Here is a 22255-nt window from a genome sequence, read left to right as displayed (position 1 = left end):
TTTTTTTGCTTTAGGATAAAGTATTGTAGATGTGTTACATGTTTATAATAGAACATGTAAATAAGGTAATCTTTTTATTGGACTAATTTTAATACATTTTGACTAACTTTCGGAGAACAAAACCCCCTTCCTCAGGTCAGGATAGGATACTGTAACAGCACTATACTGTACTGACCCGAGGACGGAGGTTTTGGCCTCTGAAAGCTAAATGTATTAGTCCAATAAAATGGTATTATTTTACTTTCTATATTTGTTTTATTTCTATTTGTTAATTTGTAAAGTGGTGATTGGTACTTGTTAGGTTTTTTTTTTCAAATTTACATCTGCTGTCTTTATATTTTGCACAGTACTAGGGGACAGTTTCTGTTTCTGTGGTGTTGCATTGTATGCAGAGTCTGGCATTGGGGGTTCAGTTTAATTTTTGTCTAAATATAAAGTTTATGATTACTTATTCTATAGTGGATTAGGGTGTATCTGTGTTTGTGAAAAAGACATGGCTTTCAGTTGGCACTGACTGTGCAGGATCTACGATCTGTACTACTGTGTCTGGTTTCGTTTTACAATAGGTAAATTGATGTTCTAGTGCTCACTGTAGTGTTTAAGATGCTTTCCTTTTCCTTGTGCGACTCGTAGAAATGACTGCTTATGGTATGGTAGAATTGCTCTATAGGTCCTGAGTGTTTTGTATCCTCGGCATGCCTAGTACTGGATTTGGGGGGGGGGGGGGGGGTTCAAAAATGACCGGCCCCGGGTGTCAACTACCCTAGGTACGCCACTGCTAGCACTTACTACATTTCTATTTTGTGTGCTCTGGGATTACCATAACTGAAAGAAATAAGGAGGCTAAGGATTAGGTGTGAAACCTCCTACAAGGGACAACTAAGATAAGTCATCACAAAGATTTTAAAAGAGTTTAATTCCTGTCCTAAACAGTTAAGGAGTTTAGGATGCAGTGAGCACAAATAGAAGCAAAGCATATAGAAGGCAAAGATTTGTTTTAGAAAATGAACACACTCACCTGTCTAGCATTTTGGTACTGGCTCTTTCTAGCTTCTCCAGAATCTGCGGGAGCTGTGTATCATCATCATAGGCAGATCCCCAGCCTAGCACACGTGCCAGGTCATTCCCTGTACCCAATGGCAGGACACCCAGTTGGCACTAAACATAAGGAGAGCGATCAGAGCTGGACAGCAAACAAACAATTAATTGAACACATACAACACACATCCATGTGAGTGTGATATAAAGAATCCCTTCATAAGGGTATATGTAGTGCCATTGGAAGAGGCAATGCAGCCTCTGCTGTTTCTACATTAGCAGAACTAAGCTCCAACATGACTGTATCACTGAAAAGGGGCTGACCAGATGGCTATATCAGAGGGGACCTCCCCCCTCCCCTCCAACCGGTGTGCCATTTATATGTGTGCTTGACTGTGTATGTTTATATATATTTGCCTGTGCTTATCAGTGTATCTGTGTACATGACTAAATTAATGAATATTTTTTTTTAATTTTAGTTACATTTGTACCCCGCGCTTTCCCACTCATGGCAGGCTCAATGCGGCAGGCAATGGAGGGTTAAGTGACTTGCCCAGAGTCACAAGGAGCTGCCTGTGCCGGGAATCGAACTCAGTTCCTCAGGACCAAAGTCCACCACCCTAACCACTAGGCCACTCCTCCACATATTTATGAACAGCTCTATTTGTGTGTTTAAGTCAATCTATGCACACGTCGCTATACATACTTTAAATATGTACACTGAACAGACTTGCAGGGCAACTGGAAATACTAAGTTAAAAAGTCCTCATCTGTCATCTCATATTAATTAGCAATTTATGTGTGTGCATGCATAACACTGGTCTCTCAAAAATAAAGTATCTTTTCTTTTTAAGTAACAACATATTTACTACATAGTTCTCTCATTCCTAGCGGTTTTCAAGTCATGTGAACCAAGTGTTACCAATTTTCTTTCTATTAATTCCAACAATAGATGGGTGCTCTCTGCTTGGTGAGGTGATAGACTGTTAGAACCACTAAATGGCACCAATTCTCTCAGGCTGCCCCTTGACCCTTCCTAACAAAGTTCTTGCCTACCTACAGGAGCTGTCATATTAAAACCAGATTTAAAAAGTCCAACTAAAGTTTATGCTGGGAGGGTGGAGACAAGGAGGATTGGGTCTTCCTAACCTCAAGTATAATAATATGGCATGTCTTTTGAGACAAGTGAGGGACTGGGTCTTTTCATCAAGTGAACATACACCCCCTTAGATTAGAAGAAGCTTTCTTTAGCCCGTACAAACTTATAACACTACTCCACACACACACGGAGCTATGCTGCCACAGGCATTTAGGCACAGTATACTTTTGTTGCCTTTAAGAGATTCATGGAGACAATTAGGGATGTGGTTGGGGGGAAATTCGAGAACTACACAATTGTTAACTATTAAAGATAATCCGATGTTTATGCCTGGGCTACAGAATCCTGCCTCACACGCTTGGAGCAGATGGGCTTTACTCGACTGGGAAACATCATGGGAATGGAAGGGGAAATTAAATCATTGGCTCAATTGATGTCTCCTATGGCTGGTAGATGGGGGACACATTCACGTATTGTCAGCTAAAACATTATAAGCAATCATTAGATAAAGAAGCACTAAAGTTTAAGTTGGGAGAGAAGATTAAATTGTTCTTTGATGAAATTTCTGATGGTGCCCCCTCTATTTCAAGCACACACCAGAAGATTTGGAGATTGATGCCTGGGAAGGAGCTAGCCCAGCTTTGACAGAGATGGGAAAAGGATGTGGGAATGGATTTGCTATCATGGGATATTACAGCACATTTAAAGGGTATTTCTTGATTAATTAGTGGAGCTGGGCTTAGAGAATGTGCTTTTAGGGTCATACATAGAGCATATTTTACTCAAGTCCAGTTGCACAGGGTGGGGGTGGTTAGATCAGCAATTTGCTTGAAGTGTAAGGTGTCCGATAATACCTTTTATCATGGGTTCTGGGAATGTACATTGGTACAGAGATACTGGAAGCGAGTAGCATCTTTTTTGTCTTCCTTGCTGTCTAGCAGAATTGAGGGAAATCCGCTCCAGTTAATAATGGACTATCCAGGAGCATTTCGAGGTCTCAGTGCGGAAAGTGTATTATTGTGTCGCAAACTCTGCCTCGTTGCGAGAAAATGTGTAATGCAGTATTGGACCTCGGCAGACCCCCCTGAATTTTGGCACTGGCGTAATCAAGTGCATCAGTTGATGTCATGGGAGGCAAGAGAGGCAAGGGGCTCATGTAGACGCAAGGCACACTTTCTTAAGATTTGGGGATGTCTTTTGGATACTTTGCTTCAGAGAGGGAGAAGTCTCATTCTTAATACGTTGTGAAAGTACTAATATGTGGCCTGGGTACTGAGTAAAGTATATGTTCCTGAGCAGGGGGTGGGGAGGGTCTAAGAGATGGGGGGGGGGGGGGGAGTTCAGTTAGGGAAAACTGATGGCGCTGTGCAACCTATAGGAGTATTTAAGGTTTTGTCATCGGATTAGCTGTATAATTTCTTTGCTAGTTTATGTCACAAGGAAAGGGACACTGACCTATGTTTTATATGTCCCTTGTTTATAAGAATGCTTTGAAAGGTGTTTGTATATGCTTTATGCATCGCTATTTTAATACATAGATTGGCTGATTACAATCTTGGGAGAGGGTGGGGTTTGGGAAGAGGCAGGTTAGGTAGCACAATGTTAAAAGGTTGAGGATATGACTATTATGCTGTTCTTACTCAGATATTGTGATTTGACACTTTGTTGTATTTGGAACATGGTGACGAGTTATTTTGCTATACCATCAATAAAAAAAAATTGAAACATAAAACCAGATTAAAAATAAGAACACATTTTTTGTGTGTTATTAGTTTTACTATCAATGTAGTAAACTAATGATGATATGTAATGTGCTTGGCAACTAGGAGAGCAGGGGTAGCCATCCTCGTTCGTAAGTCAGTGGCCTTTGAGGAGACAAGGATCATTAGGTTACAGAGTATGTATTAATAACAAGTTGTTGTTTTTTTTAATTTGCAATTTGAATCAAAATACAAAAAGATGAAAAATGCAAGAAAAACCAAGAAAACACAATCAAAGAACTATTATCTTCACATAGTAAGTTAAGTACAAGTCCACATCAAGAAGAGAGAAACTGGACTAACCATTTGAGCAATAATAAAAAAAGAAAAAATAGTTAAAAAAAAATACTGCAGTGAAGAAAAAATTGTTTTAAACCAGTTAAAACCCACTACTACAAAACTTAAATGATTAATAACCGTCTCTTTAGATGACAAAAATGTCTGTAAATGTAAAGGATCTAGAAAAGCATAGGAATGATTATCATGAGTGATCAGGCACTTACAAGGAAACTTCAAAAAGAATGCCAGCCACTGCTATAACCCTAGGTTTAAGCTACAGGAAGGCTCTACGCTGTAACTATGTTGGCCTGGCCACATCAGGAAACATCAAAACCAACTGAACATAGAAAGGTATCATCTTCATTTGGAAATAAGCTTTAAGCAATAACAGCTTTTTTTCAACAGAAGCTAGGGCCACCAGCAAAGTAGCTCTCTTGGAGATCCCTTCTTGTGAAGATTCCAGAAACTTGGTTAAATCCAAACTATCTGGAGAACATAAATTATCAAATTCACCCTCCTGAAAAATCTGGTTGGTGGCCCTATGTAAATAATACAAAGACTTAGGGCCCCTTTTACTTAGCAGCGGTAAGTCCAACGCAGGCATACTGCTCGCTAAACAGGAAGTACCGTCAGGCTACCGCAGCAGCCCAGCAGTAATTCCCAACCCTAGCACGCCATCATATCCAGCACTACAATATATTTATTTTTGTACTGCTGGGTTAGCACAGGAGCCCTTAAGGGCTCCCCCACTCCAAAATGGCCATGTGGCAAATGCTTTACTTGTCACACGGCCATTTCCTGCAGGAAAGAGAGAGCTTCCCTTTTACCCGCTGTGGTAAAACAGGGCCTTGGCGCATATGAAAAACATGTGAAAATGTAAGCGCAGGCCCCGTTTGCCGCAGCTTGGTAAAAGACTTACTCCAAACCTTGAAACACATTAGAAATTTCTTGATCCTGTTCTTTAATCTTCTCAACAGTATCCACAGTGAATTTCCATCTCTATTCCCTTCCATTCCTCCTTGGATGAAATCAAAGATCTGATTGAAGCGAGTTTTTCCATCATGGATCATTGGGCTGAGGTATTTTGGTTTAAGTTAAACAAAGATAAAACTCAGTGCCTGGTGCTCTCGTCCATCCATACCAGATTTTCATCACGCTTGCTTGTCCTTAAAGACCAGACTCTTCCTATTTCAAAGAGCTTAACACTTCTAGGTGTTGAGCTGGACCCTTACCTTCAACTGGATTTGCAAGTGCGAGCAGTCACCAAGCGGATGTTCTATGCAATGTGGAGACTGCGGCGCATTAGGTTTTGTCTCACCAGTGAGCTCTTCCGCACACTTGTTCACTGGTTAGTTCTCTCTCACCTTGACTACTGCAGTGGGATTTACGCAGGCTGCCAGGAGCAACTACTGCGAAAGTTCCAGACTGCCCAGAACACTGCTGCAAGACTCATCCTGGGCAAATCGCGCATGGTTCCCGTGCAACCTCTACGTCTCAATCTGCACTGGCTCCCAGTTAGAGAGCGAATCGCTTTCAAGCTCTGCACCTTAACACATAAAATTATCTACGGTCTAGCTCCAGAATACATGATTCCTCTAACAGACCTCCCACCTAGAAATGCCATCAACACAGCCCGCACCTATCTCCAACTTCATTATCCGTCTTGCCGGGGTGTCAAATACAAGCTTCTTTTTGCCTCTACTTTTCACTACTCCAGCCCGAAGACTTGGAATGCTTTACCTCTGAACCTAAAATCTCAATCTGATCATCGCCTTTTCAAGAACATGTTGAAAACGTTCCTTTTTGAAAAACATTACTCCATTAGTAATTCTGCTTATTAGTCACCCTAATTGTTGTTAGTGTTCTCTCCTTATTCTGCTGTAAAATTCTTGTGTTGTACTTCTCTACTTTTGTAATTCATGTAAGCCACATTGTGCCTGCAATTGTGGGAAACTGTGGGGTATAAATGAACCGTAAATAAATAATAAATAAATAAATAAATTTACTAACTAATGATAAATTATTCTTTAAAAATTTGTCCATACTGACAATCAATTCATAGACATCTTTCAAAGAAATATCACCAGACTTTATTGGTGTGCTAGTAATATCATAGGAAAAAGAAATACTAGAAAGTACCTTCCCAGAAGGCGGACCCAAAAAAGAGTCAGGAGCAGCAGCATTCCCAGGAACAGGAACCAACTGCGGGACCACTTCTCCTGCTAATGGAGTGACATTTTGTTCCTTCCTCAAAGTATGCTATGAGGGTGGTTAAAGACCCCCAGATGAGAAAGAAGTGCTCGGAGATGGAAGAGAGTCCACAACAGGAGGCAACAACACCATCTTTGATGTCTATAGATGGAGATCCATAGGTTCCCTCATAATTGTCACCTCTGAGACTAACTTCTCTCATTTGTGCTTCTTCATTGAAGCAGAACAGCGAGACTTGCTCCTTGCTCCAAAGGTGTGGGACCTGCCCCTTAGGTCACTCTCCTTCGGGCACGCACCTACAGCTATATCCCGTGGTGGGGCAGCCTTTTTATGATGGAATAAGAGGGGCTTAAGCCAGCGACTCTGGCAGCCCAAGGTGCCCACCAGTGTCTGCACCAGGTCTCTCAGTGGTACCTCTCAGCTCTCTCTCCAGTAGTAACAATTTATGTAAAAAAAATGAGTGCTCTGCTCAGCCTATGCTCAAGTTGAGTTTTATCCTGAATAGATAGGATGTTTTGTTCCAATTAGAAGATTTACTGCTAAGGCTATATTTGCCTGTCCATATACTGGTACACAAACACAGTCAGTACTGGGGATGTTCAGATCCCACCAGTCACCTGGCCACATTGGTTGAAGATTTGGAGAAGTGTACTTCCTGTGTCTGGCTTAAGGCTTTGGCTTAAGGCTTCCCTCCAGCCACCAACTTCATTGGCTGTTGTGTGGTCAACAGCAGATGTAGGAGAGAGAATGAATGGAGCGAGGGTATACAGAGAGAGAGAGAGAGAGAGAGAGAGAGAGCATGGAGAATGAGTGCTTGGGAAGGTGGAGGGAGAGGGGGAGGAGAAGAGACCATAGGAGGATGAGTGAGTGGTGGAAAGCAATCAAGGGAATGTAAACCATTATAAAGGGTCAGTGAATATATGGAGAAAAGAGCACAGGGGGTGAGGTGGGGGAGTAGAGGGGGTTAGGTGGGTTGAATGAATTAGGGAGCGCAGATCAGAGAGGGAGTAGGGGGAAGATAGCACGTGGGGATAAAACAAAATGGAGGCTGTTGATTGCAAGGGTAAGAATAGGAAAAGGATACATCTCTATGTAATACTTCTAATGTTTTACAACTTTTCTTTAGTGGGGTACTGTTACTAATTAGAGGTGACAAACTGTGTTAATGACCTATTTACATTCATTTTGCATCTACAAAAAGTTTGGAGATTAAAAATCAACATCGGATGGCATCACCCATTTCTCTGACTGGTCAAGCTACTTGGCATCAAACTCTTCCGTGTTTTGCTCTGTATATGTTCCCTATGGATTCATGAGGATTATTTTTTTCAGCATAGATGCTAATGTGAAAGACTTTGCTGAAATTATACCAGAAAGATACTTGAAGCTTCACAACAATGTATCTAATACTACTACTAATCATTTCTATAGTGCTACTAGATATACGCAGCACTGTTCACATATGCAAGTACTTTCTCTGTCCCTAGAAGGCTCACAATCTTTTTTCTGGTTTTTTTTTTTTTTGGTATCTGGGACAATGGAGGGTTAAGTGACTTGCCCAAGGTCACAAGCATCTACAGTGTCAAACAAAAGTTAATCCACCTAACAACTTTGGGGTAGATTTTTAAAGAACCACTGAGAGGCCAAGATGGGCAAATATATTTAGGATAAACTTCAGCCGCAAACTAGTCAGCCAGGTTACATCTAAAAGAACAGCAAGGCAACACTTCCATGGGAGAACATTATTTGGGACCAGACCACTAAATCAATGAGATCATTAGGATTACAACAGAGCATGCAGCAGCAAGGGTAGTTTGGAAAAATTATATCTGCTTAGCCTCTGCCTCAGATAAGTATAATCATGAATATTTAGGCATATTGCCAAGGTTATATCTGTCTGTCTGTCCCACATATTGGCACACATGTGCAGCCAGCGGGTGGACAGAAGAGTGTCACTGGGGGTCCTTAGATCCTACCACCTGGCCCCGTCAGATAAAGATCTACCACCATCACCTGCCTAAAACCTCCGTTCAGCTGCCAATAATGTTGTCTTATAATGAAGATACTAAAGGGACAATTCAGAATTACAGTGGTGGAAATAAGTATTTGATCCCTTGCTGATTTTGTAAGTTTGCCCACTGACAAAGACATGAGCAGCCCATAATTGAAGGGTAGGTTATTGGTAACAGTGAGAGATAGCACATCACAAATTAAATCCGGAAAATCACATTGTGGAAAGTATATGAATTTATTTGCATTCTGCAGAGGGAAATAAGTATTTGATCCCCCACCAACCAGTAAGAGATCTGGCCCCTACAGACCAGGTAGATGCTCCAAATCAACTCGTTACCTGCATGACAGACAGCTGTCGGCAATGGTCACCTGTATGAAAGACACCTGTCCACAGACTCAGTGAATCAGTCAGACTCTAACCTCTACAAAATGGCCAAGAGCAAGGAGCTGTCTAAGGATGTCAGGGACAAGATCATACACCTGCACAAGGCTGGAATGGGCTACAAAACCATCAGTAAGACGCTGGGCGAGAAGGAGACAACTGTTGGTGCCATAGTAAGAAAATGGAAGAAGTACAAAATGACTGTCAATCGACAAAGATCTGGGGCTCCACGCAAAATCTCACCTCGTGGGGTATCCTTGATCATGAGGAAGGTTAGAAATCAGCCTACAACTACAAGGGGGGAACTTGTCAATGATCTCAAGGCAGCTGGGACCACTGTCACCACGAAAACCATTGGTAACACATTACGACATAACGGATTGCAATCCTGCAGTGCCCGCAAGGTCCCCCTGCTCCGGAAGGCACATGTGACGGCCCGTCTGAAGTTTGCCAGTGAACACCTGGATGATGCCGAGAGTGATTGGGAGAAGGTGCTGTGGTCAGATGAGACAAAAATTGAGCTCTTTGGCATGAACTCAACTCGCCGTGTTTGGAGGAAGAGAAATGCTGCCTATGACCCAAAGAACACCGTCCCCACTGTCAAGCATGGAGGTGGAAATGTTATGTTTTGGGGGTATTTCTCTGCTAAGGGCACAGGACTACTTCACCGCATCAATGGGAGAATAGATGGGGCCATGTACCGTACAATTCTGAGTGACAACCTCCTTCCCTCCGCCAGGGCCTTAAAAATGGGTCGTGGCTGGGTCTTCCAGCACGACAATGACCCAAAACATACAGCCAAGGCAACAAAGGAGTGGCTCAGGAAGAAGCACATTAGGGTCATGGAGTGGCCTAGCCAGTCACCAGACCTTAATCCCATTGAAAACTTATGGAGGGAGCTGAAGCTGCGAGTTGCCAAGCGACAGCCCAGAACTCTTAATGATTTAGAGATGATCTGCAAAGAGGAGTGGACCAAAATTCCTCCTGACATGTGTGCAAACCTCATCATCAACTACAGAAGACGTCTGACCGCTGTGCTTGCCAACAAGGGTTTTGCCACCAAGTATTAGGTCTTGTTTGCCAGAGGGATTAAATACTTATTTCCCTCTGCAGAATGCAAATAAATTCATATACTTTCCACAATGTGATTTTCCGGATTTAATTTGTGATGTGTTATCTCTCACTGTTACCAATAACCTACCCTTCAATTATGGGCTGCTCATGTCTTTGTCAGTGGGCAAACTTACAAAATCAGCAAGGGATCAAATACTTATTTCCACCACTGTATCTAAGAGCATTCAAAATGTTCAATCACTTCAGAACTGGCATAGAGGGGACTTTGGTGTCACCTTCTTAGCATTCTGCAAACATATCTGCCCTCCTCTGCACTGAAGCATCATGATAATCTAACCTGTGATTCATTTGGATGTAAAGGCAACATAATCTGATCTGCTCATTTTATTTTGAGTTGATAAAGGAAGCAGAGCCCCAAAAGCCAACAAATGTATTGAGTTAGGCCAACAAAAAGATACCACTTCTACAGTCTGTGCCCTGATCATGACTGAATAGATATGAATGGACTGGAGAGTAAATTTTAAGGTGCTTCGATGTTAGCTTCAGAACTTTTAGTACAAGAACAGTGCTGGGCAGACTTCTACGGTCTGTGCCCTGAAAATGGCAAGGACAAATCAAACTTGGGTATACATGTAAAGTATCGCATACCATATAAAATGAGTTTATCTTGTTGGGCAGACTGGATGGACAGTACAGGTCTTTATCTGCCCTCATTTACTATGTTATATATCATTGGAATTAGTCTTTATTTCCGGGCACTGAAGTAGACTAGCATGGCAAACATACAAACTAGCTTATTTTCGAAAGAGAAGGCCGGCCATCTTCCGACACAAATCAGGAGATGGCCGGCATCTTCTGACAAAAATCAGGAGATGGCCGGCCATCTTCCGATACAAATCAGGAGATGGCCGGCCATCTCTCAAGGCCGGAGAAATCGGCATAATCGAAAGCCGATTTTGGCCGGCCTCCACTGCAGTCCGTCGCGGAGCTGGTCAAACTTCAAGGGGGCGTGTCGGAAGGGTAGCGAAGGCGGGACAGGAGCGTGCTTAAGAGATGGCCAGCTTCGCCAACTATGGAAAAAAGAAAGCCGGCCCTGACGAGCATTTGGCCAACTTTACTTGGTCCCTTTTTTTCAGGTCCAAGTCCCAAAAAAGTGCCCGAACTGACCAGATGACCACCGGAGGGAATCGGGGATCACCTCCCCTGACCCCCCTGTGGTCACTAACCCCCTCCCACCCTCAAAAAAACAACTTTAAAAACTTTTTTTGCCAGCCTCAAATGTCATACTCAGGTCCATCGCAGCAGTATACAGGTCCCTGGAGCAGTTTTAGTGGGTGCAGTGGACTTCAGGCAGGTGGACCCAGGCCCATCCCCCCCTACCTGTTACACTTGTGGTGGAAAATGGGAGCCCTTCCAAACCCACCCGAAACCCACTGTACCCACATGTAGGTGCCCCCCTTCACCTCTTAGGGCCATGGTAGTGGTGTATAGTTGTGGGGTTTGGGAGGGGGGGGTTTGGGAGGCTCAGCACCCAAGGTAAGGAAGCTATGCACCTGGGAGATATTTTATTTTTTTAATTTTTAGAAGTGCCCTCTAGGGTGCCCGGTTGGTGTCCTGGCATATCAGGGGGACCAGTGCACTACAAATGCTAGCCCCTCCCACAACCAAGTGCCTTGGATTTGGCCGGCTTTGAGATGGCCGGCCTCGGTTACCATTATTGGCAAAAACCGAGGCCGCCCATCTCAAACCCGGCCACATCCAAGGCATTTGGCCAGCCCCAACCGTATTCTCAAAATGAAAGATGGCTGGTCATCTTGTTGAAAAATATGGTTGGCCCCGCTCCTTTGCGGCGCCGTCCTCGGAGATGGGCTCCCTTAGAGATGGCCGGCCCCGTTCGAAAATGCCCCTCTATGTCACTTCCAAAAAAAGAACAAATCTGCACTGAAAATGAAATTTTGGCTTCTGATCTGAATGATCAAGAACCATAATTGCTACACAAATCTTAGAAAACCAGAATTTAATAAATATCAGAGGATATTTTACAAGAAGATAGAAAAGCTACCGACCAAACATGGTGAAGACAGACTAGTGAAAGAAGAGCCCTTAATTTAATGATGGATCTGCACTGAGATAATTCCAGCAGTGGGGTGGGATATGCTACTGCTGATCAGGTTAAATTGCAAAACTTAATGTTCCATTTTGGGCTGGTAGATGCTTGGTGAAAGTACAATCCTAGTGCAAGGGATTACACCTACTATTCTGGGATGCATAAAACATATGCATCTGGAGTGGTGGAGTGATTACAGCATTGGCCTTAAGATCAAGAGGTGCCTGCTTCAAATTCTACTGCTGCTCCTTGTGATCTTGGGGAAATCACTTAACCCTTCATTGCCTCATGTACAAACTTAGGGGTCCTTTTACCAAGCTGCAGGAAAAAGGGTCCTGTGCTAGCTGTGGGGGCCATTTTTCACCACAGCGGGTAAAAAGCCCCCAGACACACATGACCATGCGGTAAGAGAACTCTTACCACACAGCCATGTGGCTGGGAGCCCACTGAGGTGATAAGGACTTCCGTGCTAACCTGGCAGTAACCGGGTAGCATGCGGAAATGCCCGATTACTGCCAGGTTATCATCATGTAAGCCATTTCCAGGGGTTTTCTTTTTCCCCTGGAAATGGTGTGCGCTTGGGGCATGACTACCACTGGCGGCCGTGCTGGGCCGGTGGTAGTCCTGGAACAGTGAGCGGTAAGCCCATATTTGGCTTACCATTGCTCTGAAAAGGCCCCCCTTTAAAAGGACAGAGAATTACCCAGTGTACCTGAATGTAACTCACCTTGAGCTACTACTTTAAAAGGTGTGAACAAAATCCAAATAAATAAAAAATAAATAAATAAATAATATTCCCTCAGGTACAAAATCAGGTAGAAAAGGAGGGAAACACTTAGTATACCTAAATGTAACTCACCTTGAGCTAAATCCAAATAAATAATAATAATATTTGAGGATAGACTTTTGGCTAATGAAAAAACAATAGCTAAAACAGTGCATGAGATGAAGACTGAACTCCAAATGTGGTCTGACCATACCCCAGTAACACTATGCCTGGTACAAAAGGAGATGAGCACAGATAAACGGTTTTGGCATTTGAATGAAAGTCCCCTAACTAATCCATGTATCTATCAAAAATCAGAGGAGGATAAGCAGGAATATTTAGCAATCAATCATATAGAACAAATTAGTCCTACTGTTTTATGAGAAGGATTAAAAGCCATTACGTAGAGGGAATCTGTTAACTGTGGGTGTTTATCAAAAGAGGAAGTGAAATGGGAGATTGGAGGAGATTCAAAATCAGCTTGCCAGACTGGAAGCAAAGCATAAATTAGCTCCTAGTTCCAAATTTACAAAAGCTAAACAAGCTGTGCATACAGCTACAGAAACTGTAGTTGGCACAGATTAACTTTACAAAGAATACGTCAGGAACATTTTGAATCTGGGAATAAAGCAAGTTACTTACTAGCATGCAAACTAAAAAAGCTTTTAGGCATGCAATATAATTATCCACATCAGAGGATAACAGACGAAAATCATAACTGCTGAAACTGGCATTAGGTGGACATTTGTGCAGTATTAATTATTTGAAGTGGTATACACCTGAAGTGAAGGTGTGCAACTCAAACTGAGGAGTTTCTGGAGAGTATAGAGGTACGTGAATTAACTTCAGACGACTTGGATCAGTTGTCAAGGCCCATTATAATTGATGAAAGCCTCTAGGCCATAAAGCAACAGCCAGCAGAAAACGCTCTGTGTTCAGATGGACACATGGCAAAATTTTAAAAAGTTGGCTGAGCCTTTGGAGCATATGCTTAACTTACTCAATGAAGATGAGGGGCTTCCCCAGTCTTTAAGCATGGCAAATGTAACAACTATTCTAAACTCAGGTAAGGATGTAAAATGCTGTGGCTTATATTGGCCTAGTTCCTTATTGGGAACAGATTATAAAATATTTACCAAACTCTTAGCTGCACAATTACAAAATTATATGCCCTAACTAGTACATGATGATCAAGCAGGCTTTAAAATGGGCCATTAAAAGTTAATATCAAATTTATACTGAACCTTACTATATACTGTACAAAGGGTTAATATTCCAGTCTTAGTGTTGGCCATTGATGCAGAGAAAGCCTTTGATAGGATTTGTTGGCTGTTCATGCTGACCACATTGCATAAACTGGGTATAGAAGGGAAATATTTGGACTGGATTTGTGTTATATATATGTAAGAATCCAAGAGCCTGCCTGAACATCAGTAGAGGATATACAGAACATTATTTGCTTTAATATTTGCATTAGCCATGGAAATTTTGGAGCAATCAATGCAAGCAAGTCAGGGCATTCAAGTCTTTAGAATCAGGGAGAGATAAGATAAAATGCTGCTCATTGCCAATGATTTATTAGTCGCATTATCTGAGCTGAGAGTCTACTTGCTGGACCTTATCACTTTGTTACAAAAATATTGGAGTCTTGGGATTCAAACTGAATGCTACTAAATCTGAAATACTTAATGTAAGCCTGGATAGGGACTAGGTGGAAGCAATACAGAGAGAATTCCCATTCAAATGAGCTAACTCTAGCATCAGATATTTGGGTTATTTTAGCAGCAAACTTTGGGTCCTGTTTACTAAGGTGCACTAGCGTTTATAGGGTGCGTGCTGTTAGAGACACCCATATATTCCTACGGGTGTTTCTAGCATTAGCGCACACTAAAAATGCTAGCACGCCTACAGTGCAGCTTAGTAAACAGAGCCCTTAGAAAAGTTATATGAACTAAATTTTCTCTCAATAATTAAAAAGGTATTTTAGGAATAATTGGACTGATAGGATGATCTTAGTATACCTTGGCTAGGAAGAGTACATGCGGTTAAAAAGATATTGCCTAAAGTTTTAGACTTATTTGCATCCTTACTGATTCCAATGTCCAAAGCTACCTTTATGAGACTACAGCGGAAATTTTCTCCTGAATTTGGAAACACAAGCCCCCACTAGGATAAAAAGAGTATAGAGCTAAAGTGAAAGGTGAATGGCAGTTCCCAATCTCCAAGTTTACTACCAAGCAGTTCAAGTGCAAGCAATATTTGATTGGACAGAGGGAGAGACAAAGTCATAGGAAAGAATGGAACAAAACTTTGCAGAGTCTATCCCACTTTGGGCTATACCATAGCTGCTGCCTTAGGTAGCATTTTATGCCTTATAGTGTGCTAGTCCCTTACTCATTTAACCTATGAGTTATAATAGATTAATTTCAGGCTACCCCTACTCAATTATCTCCAGGATTTCTGAGGGACAGGGTGCAATATCATACATGTAAGGTTTGACTAGAAAGAGGTTGCAAACTCCAGGTCAGCTCTGTTGACTCATGAGCTGTTATGAGTTTTGCCGATTTGGTTCAGGAATACGGTACAGATTTTAAGGATTACTTCCAATATTTGCAAATCAAGGATTTTATAAAATGGAAAAGAACCTGGAGAAGGTCATGAGACTGGAAGATGGAAAGAGAGGGATATTTGTCTATTTGTTATTCAAATGTTGTAAGCCACATTGAGCCTGCCAGAGGTGGGAAATTGTGGGATATAAGCACTGTAAAATAAATAAATAAATATTTAAACTTTATGGAGCATTAATTTGCAGTACAATTCTGACAGAAGTTATGAAGGGCAATGGAAAATGCTGTTGGGATGGTCATAGGTGAGAAGGCAGAAGAACAAGTTATACCAGAAGCTACTAAAACTTTCTTTAGCAAGCAACCTAGAGGAAAATGGTTACCAGTAGTACTATATACTCCAGTGATTAAAACACATTTATGCTTCACACATTTTTATATGTTGAATGGAATGCGAGCAACAGGACACTTTTCAACATATCTGGTGGACATGTTCCAAAAAGCTCAGCTTTTTAGGAATGGAATAGTGCAAGCGATTGTAAAAATATTGGGGATGTGCACTGAGATGCTAATGACATATCTACTACTCAATCACAAGCTACAAGGATTTTGAGTAGAAAATCTCAGAAGCTAATTACTTGCATGGCAATAGCAGCATGATGGAAACAAAATGAAATGCCCTTGATAGTGAGAGTGCTCAAACTGAACTATATATATGATATCTATGCTAAAGGCACTACGCTGAAATAGAGTGTGTTTCGCTTTTTAAAGTTATGGGAGCCTTACAAGACTTGGAGCCAACTGAAAAAGTGAATTTAGCACAATTTACACACTCAAAAAGAGAATGCTATGATCTTTATAAGGTTGTTTTAAGATATTTCCCCTGGTTGATGTAAGTGAAGAGGCTAGGGTGGGAGAGGGAGAATGATGGAAGTTTTTTTTTTTTTTTAAACCTTTGGTGAACAGAAATACAATGTATTAGAACTTATATTTGTAACCAATTTGAACATCTGTTGCTGACTCTGAAGAACAAACAACAGGGTTGCAAAGATGGGCTGTGTGTTTACGTATCAAGTTTGTTCTATCAATAAAGCAATAATTTAAAATATTAAATCAAGACTTATACACAGGCTTGAAAATTAGTTACATAAATCCCAAAAGATATCAACTTCTCCAACGAGCGATCTTTTCCTTTGCAAATACAACTAGGCACAGAATAGTACAGAATCTTGCTCCCAAATGTGCCATTTATGGTTTTATGCTTCTATTTATTGCCATGCAGCTTTCTTCTGTTTGGTTTGTATATGCAGCTCCAATGGTATTTTTAACCTTCGCCACATACAATTACTTAGCTGACATGCAGCTAGCAGCACAGTAGGTGATGGTGCAAAATGATAGCCATAGTTCCCTTCCTCTCTAAAGGCCAAGTACCACAACATCAACAACTGGGATCACAGTGATAAATTCCACCAAGTAGACTCTCAGTTCAGAATGGAAACAAGTTCTCCTGCACGGCAGTACATTGTGTTGTACTGGATCACCAGTATGACTCCAAATCTACTTTTATTTTTTGGGCCCCACAATATCCTTCTGCTCCTTTGGGTTTCCAGCTTTACTGAAACCAGGACTGGAGTCTGGCACCATGAGCTTTCATAAATATCAGCACATTTTTCCCTGTATCTCCTTCTAATTTGCTTAATCCAGTCATTGAAGCAAAAGTTCTCAGGCAGGAGTCATGCATCAGGGTAGTTCCTTCTGAAACCCAACTAATATAGGTCCTAAAATGCAATCACTGGATATTACCCTCGTGCAATGGCTGTGATTCTCCCCTCCCTGCCCCCTGAGGCTATGAATGTTCCTTCTGCAGTATCCCTAGTGCCAGTAACTGAAAAGCATGTTTTATGTATGACAGTGCACAGTGCTGTCACGGAATCAAAGCGTTGGCTCCATTCAGCCCATTCTTGATATGGGACTAACTGCTATGCAATTTCTGTTGTTCTGAAACTGCAACTTTCCTGAAAAGACTAAGCTCTGATTGTCATCCCAATATAGATACACACATACACACACACATAAAAACCCTTGCATTTTGAAAGTTATTACAACAAAAATTAGGAGAACAGTGGTGGCAAGATTCTGGGAACAGAGACATTTTGGTATAAGAATGTATAAGTAAGCTTTGGTGGTTACAGGGCACCCTGGCTGTGTGGCATAGATCAAGAACCTCTTTTTGATCTAACAGATATGAATGATTTTAACACTTTAATATATGCTAAAAAATCCCCTGACTCATTCAGAGGGTTATCCTTCCTACTGCTTTGTCACCAAGTTCGTGGCACCAAGGTCTGTTTGATATGACTTCCCTGGAGTACTTTCTTGGTTTCCCTTGACAGCCCCTGCACGTTCCACTGAAAGTAAGTTGGGAGGGTTGTTTGTTTTTTTGAAGGTCAAGAATCCTGTGCTGGTAGAAAAATCAGCACTTGAATGTAAATTGCTTACTTATAGGTTTATTTTGAGAAAAAGACTCTGTCATGGGTCTTACAATCTTGTGTAACTGTGATGAGAATGCCAGCACTTTAGCCAAAAATGTTTTTTTTAGGTGGTACAGTATATGATATCTTTTTAAAGGTGACTCCCTCATTTATACCTATGGTATCCTGTAAGGAATAGTACTTTTTTTGTCCTTTACAACAGATGGCTTCAAAAAATGGTTCTGCCTTAAGAAAAGGAATGACATGGAAGTCTAGGTTGTGAGACTGCCCAACTCTTAAGTTTGACTGGGAACAAATAGGCACCTCAGCCTAAAGTAACAAAACAAGTTTCCTAGGATTCCTCAGTGACAGTCACGTATTCAGCAACACCTACAGAAATGAACAAAGGAGGTCAGTCCAGTGGCTCAGAGGCCATGTTCTGCAAGGGTCAAATGGAGAAGCCAGGTTAAATTCCAAGGTTGGGTTGGTTGGGGTTAGGAAAGCTAAAGAGATAGCAGTCAATGGCCTTGGAGGAAGGAGGAGATGAGTCAGTCATCAGCCAACAGTGACAGCCAGTGACTTGATTTAGGACTCATGATTGCACAGTTCTTAAAAGAGGCCTGGTGTATGGACTCCAGTTGAGGTCTGCCACTACAGTGACTGGCAGAAGTTAAAACTGGAGAAGATCAAAATACTATAAAAATCTCCAGGTAATTGAGAATGAAAGCTCATATTATCAGATCTGAGCCCTGGTTTGGGATGAGCTAGAAGCCCAAAGAAGCAGAAAGAAACTGAAGAGCTAAACGGAAAAAAAAAAAAAAGACTCACCCAAAAACCTTGCAGTTCATACTGTTGGCAGCTGCCACAGAAGAAGCAACTGCTGATATAATTTGGTTAAATGTCTATCACACAGAAACTGATGAGCATGTTTACGCTTTCCAAAAATACTAGAACTAGGGGGAATGTGATGAAGCTACAAAGTAGTACATTTAAAATGAATCAGAGAAATGATTTCTTCACTCAACGTGTAATGCAACTCTGGAATTCGTTGCCAGAAAATGTGGTAAAGGTGGTTAGCTTAGAAGAGTTTTAAAAAGGTTTGGATAGCTTCCTAAAGGAAAGGTCCATAGACCATTATTAAATTGGACTTGGGGAAAATCCACTATTTCTGGGATAAGCAGCATAAAATGTTTTGTACTTTTGGGGGGGATCTTGCCAGGTATTTGTGACCTGGATTGGCCACTGTTGGAAACAGGATGCTGGGCTTGATGGACCTTTGGTCTGTCTCAGTATGGCAATACTTATGTACTTCCCTTGCTAAGACAAGTAGATAAACTGCTAGGAATGTTCATGGACAGCCCCAAGAAGGTAGCCTGAGAGACTAAATTATCTATTACATTCCCCAGACATAGAGAACCCACTGGAATGGACCGTGAGAGAACACAATAGAATACACAAGTAAAAATCCATTTAAAAAAGGAACAAAATGAATAAGCAAACTTTAAAAACTCAGCTGTGGTTGACTCTTCTCTCCACCCATGTTTTAGGGAGTGCACCTTCTGGCTCTCAATGACTTTGGTCTCTTTATTTGCACCCAAGGAAAGGAATCTCCTGGCATGCACTCACTTTTGTCTCCTCTCTGGGCCCAAAGATAGAAGCACTAGCTTGTGACCAGCAGCTCTTTCTTCTTGGGTCTCAGGATGAGGATCCCCAGCTCCACATTCTCTCTCTAACCCTCTTTCCTTGGGGCACAGTGAAAGGATCCTTGATTTACAGAAATTTATTCTCTTCCTCCCTCCTTACTGTTTTGGAAAGTAATTCTTTGACACATGCTAATTTCCTCTTAAGAAGAGATCTCATACTCTGTGCTAACTGATCTCTCCTCCAGGAATCAGGGAATAAAATCCCTAGGTAACTAAGCAAAACTAACCACGTTAATTCCATCTTTCCTATCTACACTTATGATGATTGATCTCTTCCCCAAGAATCAATGTTAACACTCTCTTCTTCCAGGACTCAGGGAGGGGATTCCAACTCCACGCTAACTGTGCTCTCCTTCCAGGAGATCCTCTGGCTCACATTTACTTTTTCTCATCTCCCAGTTGGCAAAAGAATTCCTGGGCCCACACTCTTTACTCCTAGGGTGGATAACCCTCACCTATAATGAAGGGATGCAGGCCACATTTTGTTCTTCTATTGATTTTTTTTAAGTGTAAAACTCATTCTACTTTTTCTTGCAAAACTATAGCATTTACTTTTAAAAAGAAACTTCAGCCATATGTGTAAGATAATGGAAATGCTCTAATGGAACAGTCATACAAACACCCCAACACCTGAGGGACTGAGAAAATCAAGTACTGAATACACTGAAAGTCAAGTCAATCTTAACTTGGTAGAGAAAAGATCCCCGTCTGTCTCTAGTTCAAGATAAAAAAAGGTAAAATTATGTATAATCATACCTGATAATTTTCTTTCCATTAATCATAGCTGATCAATCCATAGACTGGTGGGTTGTGTCCATCTACCAGCAGGTGGAGATAGAGAGCAAACTTTTGCCTCCCTATATGTGGTCATGTGCTGCCGGAAACTCCTCAGTATGTCGATATCAAAGCTCCATCCGCAGGACTCAGCACTTAGAGAATTACACCCACGAAGGGACACTCTGCCCAGCTCACCACCGCCGAAACGGGGGAGGGGAATTAACCCAGCTCATCCCCACACAAGTGGGGGAGGGGAATCCGTCCAGCTCATCCCCGCGGAGCGGGGGAGGGACACCACACCCGCCGATGCGGGGGGATCTGGCTTATCCTGCAACCGCAACCGCGGGAGGAGCTGACTGACCCTAACACCGCCGAAGCGGGAGGGGTACAAAGCTGCCCTACAGCCGCACGAAGCGGGAGGGAGTGCCGGCAGAATTTTAAGTCTCAATCCAGCCCCGTAAAACGGAGGGGAGAGGAATGCAGCAGCTCACTGTAACACAAACTCGTCTTAACTCTTGAAGAATCCAAGTGAAAAAACTTGAACACGAAGTCTTTCTGAAGTAACTGAAGACTGAACTTGAACCTGAAATGCAACCAGAATAAAAACAGTACAGATATCTGGGAGGGGCTATGGATTGATCAGCTATGATTAATGGAAAGAAAATTATCAGGTATGATTATACATAATTTTACCTTCCATATCATCAAGCTGATCAATCCATAGACTGGTGGGATGTACCGAAGCAGTACTCACCCAGGGCGGGACATAGAAATCCCTGACCGCAACACTGAAGCTCCAAACCGGGCCTCCGCCCGAGCAGCCACAGTCAAGCGGTAATGCTTGGAGAATGTATGGGCCGAAGCCCAAGTTGCCGCCTTGCATATCTCTTCCAAGGAGACGGAACCGGCCTCTGCCATCGAGGCCGCCTGAGCTCTTGTGGAGTGAGCCTTCAGCTGGATAGGCGGCACCTTCCCCGCGGCCACATAAGCCGCTGCAATGGCTTCCTTGACCCATCTTGCCACTGTAGGCTTAGCAGCCTGCAGACCCCTACGAGGACCTGCATACAGGACAAACAGATGATCCGATTTCCGGAAATCATTGGTCACTTCCAAGTATCTGATGATGACTCGTCTCACATCCAGATATTTAAGAGCAGAGTACTCCTCTGGGTAGTCCTCCCTACGAAAGGAAGGGAGACAGAGCTGCTGATTCACATGGAAGCGAGAAACAATCTTGGGCAGAAAGGAAGGCACTGTGCGAATAGTCACTCCTGCCTCAGTGAACTGCAGAAAAGGCTCTCGACATGAGAGCGCCTGGAGCTCGGAAACTCTTCTGGCTGAAGTGATAGCCACCAAAAAGACTGCTTTCAACGTCAGGTCTTTCAGAGATGCCCTTGACAAGGGTTCAAACGGCGGCTTCTGCAATGCTCTTAGCACCAGGTTGAGATTCCACGCAGGCACCACTGAGTGCAGAGGAGGGCGCAGGTGATTAACTCCCTTGAGAAAGCGCACCACATCTGGCTGCGAAGCCAGGGAAGCACCCTTCAGGCGGCCCCTGAAGCAAGCCAGAGCCGCTACCTGGACTAAGGGAACTGAGCGACAGGCCTTTGTCCAGACCTTCTTGCAGGAACGCCAACACTGAAGAAATTGGAGCAATGAAAGGAGAAAGTGAGCCTGCTTCACACCACGCTGCAAAGATACGCCAAACCCTGGCGTAAGCAGTAGAAGTAGAGCGCTTCCTCGCTCTCAGCATAGTGGCGATGACCTTGTCTGAGAAGCCCTTCTTCCTCAGACGCTGCCGCTCAATAGCCAGGCCGTAAGACCAAAGGGGGAGGGATCCTCCATCACCACGGGACCCTGATGTAACAGGCCCTGCTCCACTGGCAGCCGCAGAGGATCGTCGACTGAGAGCCTGATCAAGTCCGCATACCAGGGACGTCTGGGCCAATCCGGACCCACCAGGATTACCCTGCCGGGATGCTTTGCCACCCGGTCTAGCACCCTGCCCAAC

The 22255-nt window shown here is 42.7% G+C and overlaps 1 protein-coding gene across 1 annotated transcript in view; it reads right to left on the bottom strand.

Annotated features, from left to right (window-relative positions):
• The window catches only part of DGKD (diacylglycerol kinase delta), a 327912-nt gene that overhangs the window by 100607 nt on the left and 205050 nt on the right, over nt 1–22255 (bottom strand). Inside the window, 1 exon segment of the mRNA XM_030217200.1 lies at nt 1019–1158. Within this exon segment, the coding sequence (XP_030073060.1) occupies nt 1019–1158 (140 nt within the window).

This window comes from Microcaecilia unicolor, chromosome 10 (assembly GCF_901765095.1).
Source record: "Microcaecilia unicolor chromosome 10, aMicUni1.1, whole genome shotgun sequence".
Taxonomy (NCBI): domain Eukaryota; kingdom Metazoa; phylum Chordata; class Amphibia; order Gymnophiona; family Siphonopidae; genus Microcaecilia; species Microcaecilia unicolor.
Note: the sequence above shows the minus strand (reverse complement) of the source record. Positions and strands in the feature narration are given on the sequence as shown.